The 8838-nt window shown below is 35.9% G+C and overlaps 1 protein-coding gene across 1 annotated transcript; it reads right to left on the minus strand.

The window, feature by feature from the left end:
- Positions 1 to 1965: 1965 nt before the first annotated feature.
- On the minus strand, positions 1966 to 3152 carry LOC111472160. Its single transcript, XM_023117811.1, has 3 exons — positions 2640 to 3152; positions 2390 to 2522; positions 1966 to 2333 (listed from the first exon to the last, which is right to left on the minus strand). The coding sequence occupies exons 1-3, from the start codon at positions 3150 to 3152 to the stop codon at positions 1966 to 1968; spliced, it is 1014 nt and encodes a 337-aa protein (XP_022973579.1).
- Positions 3153 to 8838: the final 5686 nt, after the last annotated feature.

An 8838-nucleotide genomic window follows, 5' to 3' on the forward strand; every position in this document is an offset into this window, starting at 1 on the left:
TAACCTTACAACTTACACACCTTGTCAAGGCAAGGTGAGCTTAAGTCAAGTTGCAAGGTGTCACAGTCATGCTTGCCCAAGGCGTGTTGCTTACGATCGCGTGTCAGATGTCCTAGTGATGTTTGTCTAGAACTTATTGTCCCTACAGCAAGTCCGTTCAAATCCTGTTACTTGCTTTTGTGTTAGATAGACATTCACTATTCTTCTTGTGTTAGTACGGGGGCATGACCTGTCAACAAAATCATGTTTACACCCGCCAGGGTTAAAATGCTCCAAAATATACTATAAAGTGATGAAACTAGTCGTCAATTTTTCCTACTCGGGTTATATGCTTACATTTTCTTTCTAAAACACTTTCTTTCAAACATGGCCAAGACTCGATCAAACGTCTGAATTGTCTACGACTTACGATTTTCATACTTCTGACTAGTTCATCGGGTTAGAATAAGTGTCGTAAAATCTCTATCCCGCTCCACAAGAGTGCGATTGTAATAAGTGGTATTAGAGCCATGTTGACTCCTTGAATCGTAGTACATAAACATGTCTGCTGCAAAACAACTAGGCAAGTCTCGGACTAATCAATTGGTAGAGATCGAAGATTGGTTACACTACATAAATTGTTCCTACAAACAAGATACTTACTATGTATATTTATAAATTCACCCCCATTTTCCTTTCTTTTTCAAGTGTATGCAGGTTGCGAGTCAAGGTAGAGGAGTGCTCGAGAGTTATGCAGTCAGAGAGGGGGTCGTTGTGGAACTTCAGTCTTTCTTTCTTTTTCAATCTTCCGTATTTCATTTTTTAGTTGTATTCAAATCCATTTTCCCTTTGTAATAAATCTAAAGTCGTGTAATTGTATTTTAACGTGGTATTGTTTAACTTAATTTCATTTTAATTTTACTGCATTTTCTTATTTTATTTTATTTTACCTATATTTTTATTTATCTTCGCTTTCGTCTTTTTACTTTCGATCCGAGTTTCGAAATCTTAAAATTCATATCGTGACACCTTTGATTTTCCATACAAGGGATAATAGAAAATTGTGAATAAAATAATTATTAAATAATTAATTATAAGACTTTAGAGCATAAATTCTAACAATGGGTGAAGGAGTGTGTTGGGGAAAGGGTTATTGAAAGAGATAGCAATAGATCAAAGATGCAGTGCTCTATTATTGCTTCGAGAGTTACACAATTCCAATATTTATAGCTTATACACTAATTAGAAATAGTAAATTATGGAAATCATACTTAAATTCAAATTTACTACCAATCTCCTAAAATCTTGATACTTTGAATACTTTGAATCATATCTCAACTACTTTAAATCATATTTCAATTTTGAATACTTTTTATTATATCTCCTACTTTAAATCATATCTCAAATTTGAATACTTTGAATTATATCTCAACTAGTTCGAATCATATCTCAACACTCCCCCTTGATTCAAAGTTGCAGATGTCAAGTAATCGTCCGAATTTGCAGAACTTTTCTTTTGACAAAACCTTAGTAAGTATGTCTGCTTTTAACCCGTATAATGTCTGTCTCAGCTTGTACACCTTTGTTTCTTTGTCTTTTTTTATGAATCCCTCTAGTTGTGTTACATATACTACTTGTAAATTTTCATCAAACTAATCAACAGGCCACTACAATGGGCTCCATGTCTCATATAAATCTCCATAAAACTTTTCGTTTGGCCAGTCATCCATATCCCATGTTCCACTATGACTTTCTCAATGGACTGCACTCTTCTACCATGGCTTTCTTCCACTCTTTTTTTCACCTGCTTTTTCATAACTCATAGGGTCTGAAATAGTAAGAGAAAATTGACATGATGCATATATGTCAGCTAAAGATTTATATTTCTTTGGAGGTGTCTTATCCGAAAATTCTTCAAGAGAAGAGTTGCTACTTAGTGATGCTGAAGATGATGAATTTGATAGATTTTGTGTTGCAGTGGAGGCACTAGAAGATGTACTGGAGTAGATTTTGTGTTACAGTGGAGGCAATAGGAGATGTACTGGAGTTGACCCTTGTCTCTTCATCTGGAGAAACTTCAACTGTAATCTCTTTAACTGTCATCTCTTTTGGATCATTATCTAATAGTTTTATCTTACCATGACTGGTTTCGACTTTTACTGTGCCTTTACCCTCAACTTGTATCTCTTTTGTATTTTCAAGTTGCGCCTTAATTCTTTGCGTCTCGTCAAGCTCTTGGAATAAAGATTTGGTACCAGTCACATGGTTTGAGCATCCGCTATCAACAAACCATAAGTCACCTTTCTTTGGATTAATATCAGTGCATGCCATAAAAAGCTTTTCTTCTTCTTCTACTGCAAAATTCATTCATTGATCTTTATACCAACAATTAGCTTTTGTGTGCCCATACCTTCTGCAATGGTAACATTGTATGATATTCCTTTGTTCATTGAATTGCCTTTGTCCATCATTTCTCTATCTATCCCTATTATCATGACCACCATGAAAGCTGCGAAATTCTCCTCTTCCACGACTTCTATTTGCTAAATGAATATTTTCTTTTTCGTTGCCTTCTTTGTCGGTTGTCTCCTTCACTTGTAGTGCCTTTTCCATTACCAAGTGTCTTTTCCATTCCTTTCTGATGATCTATTGATTCTTGCCTCATGAGATTGAAGTGAGCCCATCAGTTCATCAATGGAGAGTATTGATAAATCCTTAGTTTCTTCTGTGGCAGCCACCACATGGTCAAACTTTGGAGTTGAGCTTCTCAACACCTTTGCAACAATTGTTTCATCTAAAATTTTCTTAACATAGGTATGCATCTGACTGACTATTTTCATTGTTCTTGACAAAAAATAAGCAATTGATTCGTCATTCGTCATGAGCAGAGTTTCAAAATCACGTCTTAGAGATTGCAATTTCACTGTTATGACCTTTGAATCTCTCTGAAACTTCCTCTGTAGAATTGACCATGCTTGCTTTGATGTGGTTACTGCTGTAATTCGTGAAAAAATAGTCACATGAATTGCTTGCTGAATAATGAACAGAGCGTTGGCATCATTTTTCTTGGTTTCTCTTAGTCTCTTCTTTTCTTCTATTGCGGGTTCTAATACACCAACGAACCCGTGCTCCACCAAGTCCCAAAGCTCCTGCGATGTGAGCAAGGTCTTCATCTTGATGCTTCACCACTAATATTTCTCACAATTAAAAATTGGTAACAGTGGTGCAAAGAAAGAAAAACCAGCTACTGTCATTTTCATTTTGTGAAAAATAATCACTCACTCTCGTGTTGCCGAGAACTTGGCTCTAATACCAAATTTGCTGGGGGAAGGGATATTGAAAAAGATAGGAATAGATCAAAGCTGCAGTGTTTTATTATTATTTTCTGACTCAATTGATTAGAGGTACACAATTCCAATATTTATAGGGTTATACACCCACAGAAATAGTAAACTATGGATCTACTTACAAATCTACTTGCAATCTCCTAAAATCAAAATCTTGGTACTTTGAATACTTTGAATCATATCTCAACTACTTTAAATCATATTAATTTTGAATACTTCGAATCATATCTCAACTACTTTGAATCATATCTCAACTACTTTGAAACATATCTCAACTGTATGAGTGGACTATGAATGATAAGGGCCTACAATGCTGAAATTTGCAAAGCTAGAGGTCCTTCTATAATTCTTGCAAAACGTTCGCAGAGAAAACTAACTTAACAGATTGATTCCAACCAAGAGTTGGTTAGAAGATGAATGACTCTTAGATCGAACTTGGAATCTATGATGGTCACTCTTAGATACCAAGACAATTCACTCCCGAATTAGCTTGATCAAAACTAATTCAATGAATCGGTTTAAACATCAAACCTAAAGCAAGGTTTGAAAAAGAATAACACCAAAAGGGTATCAAGAAAACACAAAGGTTTTGTTTGTATTCAACAATTCATCCCATACATGAATATTACATGCCTTTAAATAGGCCCAAAAGATAACCCTAACATAATAAAGTTCAGCAACTAACCATAAATCACTAATAAATGCTATTAAATACAAATTGAAGAAAATAAGGCATTCATACAAACTATTAATAAATGCTCTTAAATACAAATTGAAGAAAATAAGGCATTCATAAATTGTCTTAATTGGTAGTTGAACTACCAATGACAAGTCTTCTAATCACTTTCCAATGTCAGCCACTCCATTATTTTCTTGATTTGATACTTGAATCTTCTTTGTATTGCTTCTTGTAATTGCTTGTTCGGGTACATGGAAGTGATCAGTTGTTTGATTCATATCAATGAATCCTTAAAAAAGAGAGGTAGAAATCCATGACAAGGACTTCACAACCAGAAACTACAGTCAATGATCCTCGTCCTACTTCATATACACGTGGTCTATTGAGAATCTGAATACCCACAAATAGTGGATCTTTGTGCCTTCCAAGGCAAAGAATTGAAAACCTTGCATTAGGGGCCTTAAAGTACTTATTTTCTTTCCAGAAAAGAGTGAGAGAGACAAAAGAGTCAACAGAACAAGGTCTTGTGTACATTGAGGACTAGGTTAAACCATAGACCGGCCAAGAGCATAATGGTCGACTCTAGAGCTATGTGTCACAGTCCTACATTTTTCACCATGCGGCCTCGTGATCTTGACACGCTCACGACTAGCCTTAAGGGGAATTAAGCCCCAATATATATTTTTTGCCCCTGCTTTGTGGCTTCGTCGGACCTTAGGCGAGGTTTGTCTTTGCGAATCGAATATCGCTTGTGCAAAATTCAAGGTTGTTCAAGCACACACGTTGCCTGCGCGTGCATGTTCAATCGTCTGCGACACATCCAACTTGCCTCTACATTAGACCAAGTCATTCGACTCGACCTTGGCTCTGCTCGGGCCAAGGTCTCTCAATGCAATGTCGCATCTCACCTTGCCATCTTGGTCCCCATCGATAGGGTCCATATGTCTTGACGCCATCCCGAGTCTCAGGATGTCGTCGGCCATCATAACTCCTCGGTCATACCATCAAGAATGGGCCCGCGTGTCTTTCATCTCATCGAGACTTCCGAACATCCATCCATCTAGGTTCTATTGAGGCATTGAACCTCCCGTGCCCATGCCGTGTCATATATGGATACCGTACCGGATAGCGGGTGTATGTAGCAACCTCCAACACACAGGCTAGGGCCAATACTGGCACACCCGTGTCGTTTGGTACTGTCCTTTAAAAATCCATTTCAAAGGAAGTCACCCGAGACACTCGTCTCGGCACGCTCGCCCACACTATGACACACGTATGTGCCAATGGGTAGCTCATTTAGGCCACAGGGCACAGAGGTGGTGGAGAGCTAACACCATGGTACCCCTATAGTACATTTTGAGCCATTTTCATTCTTCCAGGCGTAGACATGATTTTGGTGAACGGTCTTACGGTGTCGTGCATTGTCCGTCCGGGGTCCGATTGACACCAAACTTGGCAAGCATTCATATTTCATATGGACAGACTTAACTCCCGAACCGCATGCCTAAATTTCATCTGAAACCCCGACTTTTGAGGTTAAGGTCCGGGGCCCTACCCGACCCTTCAACAAGCATATCTTTGTCCTTCATGTCTAGTCTGATGTCTCTGTATTGCTTATGTCTCAACTTGTCTTCAATGCCTACTTTGCGTGGTGGTGTGTTGGATGATGCATCGTCCTCCTCGAACGCATCATGGCACTCTTCTATATTGGCCCGCATGTGGCCAGATGGCGTCACTTGAGGGACGCCTCTTTGCTTTGTCATTGCGTGAGGGTCACAACCTACTCTCTTCATAGTATGGTTGTGACACTATGCACAACTTTATGATAGAGAAGGAAGAAAAACACTTACACATTCTCTAGTTACAAATATGACAAACAATTTTGCCTCTCATTATTTGTGTGACATCTTTGCAAATAAAATGTCACCAACTTTCTATTACATCACTAATTACAAATAAAAAAGACTATAAAAAATATATATTAGAATTTTCTCCATACTATCTTGTACAATTTTTCCTCTCATTATTTGTGTGACATTAAGAAATTTTGTTTAAACTTAGAGAAGAGAAGCTTTATGCCAACTTCAAAAGGTGCTGTTTTTGTCTAGACCAAGTCAACTTCCTAGGGTTCTTATTTGGAAAGAATGGAGTACAAGTTGATGAAGAAAAGGTAAAGGCTATTAGAGAATGGGCAACACCCACAAATGCAACCGAGGTAAGATCTTTTCATGGTTTGGCTAGTTTCTATAGGAGATTCATTAAGAATTTCAGTAGCATAGCATCACACCACTGAATGAACTTGTTAAAAAGCATGTAAAATTTGAATGGAAGGAAAAACAAGAGAATGCATTCAATGAACTAAAAGATAAATTAACCAATGCACCTTGTCTTGCTTTACCTAACTTTGATAAATCTTTTGAAATTGAATGTGATGCAAGTGGGATAGACATAAAAGTTGTTTTAATGCAGGAAAAAAGGCCAATCATGTTCTTGAGTGAAAAGTTTAATGGAGCACGACTCAACTATCCGACTTATGACAAAGAGCTATATGCACTTGTGAGGGCTTTGCAAGTTTGGCAACATTATTTGTGGCCAAAAGAGTTTGTTATTCATACGGATCATGAAAGTTTGAAGCACCTCAAAAGCCAAACAAAACTAAATAGGAGACATGCTAAATGGGTAGAATTCATTGAGACATTTCCTTATGTAATCCATTACAAAAAGTGGAAGGATAATGTGGTCGCAGATGCATTATCAAGAAGGTATGCTTTATTTTCATCCCTTACTGCAAAAATTCTTGGTTTTAAACACATGGTTGAATTGTATAAAGTTGAAAAATCTGAATTTTATGATGTGTATATGCAATGTTTAGAAGGAAAACATGTGCAAGATCATATTGTGTTCGATGATATGCTTTTTAGGAAGGGTAAACTTTGTATCCCTATGTGTTATATTCGAGAGTTACTTGTGAAGGAGGCTCATGAGGGAGGACTTATGGGACATTTTGGAGAATTTAAAATATATAGCATGTTGTGTGAACATTTTTATTGGTTGAAAATGAGGAAAGATGTGAACACAAAGTATGCCGGCAATGTTTTAAATGTAAGAGGCTAAGTCTAAGGCGCAACCACATGGTCTTTACACACCTTTACATGTTCCTAGTGAACCATGGATTGACATTAGCATGAATTTTGTTCTAGGATTACTGAAAACTAGAAGACACCATGATAGCATTTTTGTGGTAGTTGATAGGTTTAGTAAGATGCACATTTCATTCTAGGTAACCAACAAATGATGCTACCAACATTGCTAATCTATTCTTTAGGGAAGTGGTTAGATTGCATGGTATTCCCAAAATCATTGTTAGTGATAGGGATTTAAAATTTTTAAGCCATTTTTGAAAAGTTTTGTGGGGAAAGTTGGGAGCTAAGCTTCTATTTTCTACAACTTGTCACCCAGAACTAATTGACAAACTGAGGTTGTTAATAAAACATGAGGAGCGTTACTTAGGTCACTAATTTTCAAAAAATCTTAAGTCTTGGGAAGAGACCATATCTTTTGTTGAATTTGCACACAATAGAGCAATACATAGCATCACTCATTGTTTACCTTTTGAGGTTGTGTATGGATTTAATCTTTTAACTTCTCTAGATTTATCACCTTTGCCACCTAATATGTTTACTAATGATGCAGCTTCTTCAATAGCCGAATACATAAAAAAAAAAAAATTCACAAAGACATAAAAGAAAGAATTGAAAACAAAAATAAAAAACTAGTCACGCACAAGAACCAAGGAAGAAAGAAATTGATTTTTAAACAAGGTGACTCGGTTTGGGTTCATCTAGAAAGGAAAGGTTTCCAAATCAGAGAAAGTCTAAACTTAAATCAAGAGGAGATGGTTCTTTTCAAGTACTAGAGCGGATCAATGACAATGCATACAAGTTAGATCTCAGAGGTGAGTATAATATAAGTTCTACTTTTAATGTGGCTGATTTGACTTCATCAATTCGTTAAGAGTTGGCTTTTTTTGTGAACATTTGTAAGGATTCTAGAAGGAGCTCTAGCTTTGCAAAATCCAGCATTGTTGGCGCTTATCAAACCTTCTAGTTGCTTAGCATAGGCAAATCTAATTTTGGCTTAACGTGTTGATACTAAAATTAAATGATAATAAAAATTCTCTAAAAGGGCTTATAAATTATTTACCAATTCTACCATAAAAATCAAACAACTTTGATAAAATTTGAAACCCAATAAATATTTTCTTATGGTATGGTATTTAGTAATTTAAAACAATTGCACTCGTTGTGTAGGTCAAGTATTCCCACGAGACAATCTCAATGAAATATTATACTAAATAACTCTTATTTCTATAGTTGATTTAGTAACTATTAGTTTGGTCAAGGACATCATTATCAATCTTAATAAATCTTTTCTATTTGTGACCCATTATTTTAAATATGGTAGTTTATCCAAATAAGTAAATCATAGGGTAAAACTTCAATCTATTATTTTTAAGAGTTCAGCTTAATATTTATCCATGCAAATAACTTCCTTAGGAAGACGGTCCAAAAGTCATTACGAGCCTCTATATGGATCTCACATTATGAACCAATGATGGAGAGTATATGATATATTGTCGGGTTTTCTTCTCCCTATTTTGAAAATAATTGAAGTTGAACATAAGACCCACTTTGTTAGCCATAACTTCGGTTGGAGACTTGTGGATATTTACTAGTATTTTTCTTGTTATTTTTTGGATTTTTTTTTTTTTTTTTTTTTTTTTTTTTTTTTTTTTTTTTTTTTTTTTTTTTTTTTTTTTTTTTTTTTTTTTTT

Source organism: Cucurbita maxima, unplaced genomic scaffold (assembly GCF_002738345.1).
Source record: "Cucurbita maxima cultivar Rimu unplaced genomic scaffold, Cmax_1.0 Cma_Scf00066, whole genome shotgun sequence".
NCBI classification, from domain to species: domain Eukaryota; kingdom Viridiplantae; phylum Streptophyta; class Magnoliopsida; order Cucurbitales; family Cucurbitaceae; genus Cucurbita; species Cucurbita maxima.

Bases quoted from the DNA above. Each gene is read 5' to 3' on its own strand.
- LOC111472160 (XM_023117811.1), bottom strand. From the start codon at position 3,152: ATGAAGACCTTGCTCACATCGCAGGAGCTTTGGGACTTGGTGGAGCAC. The intron at 2,523-2,639 runs GCAAGAATCAAT...ATATTCATTTAG, and splicing joins GCTCACTTCAATCTCATGAG to CAAATAGAAGTCGTGGAAGA. The intron at 2,334-2,389 runs GTATGGGCACAC...TGAATTTTGCAG, and splicing joins CAATGTTACCATTGCAGAAG to TAGAAGAAGAAGAAAAGCTT.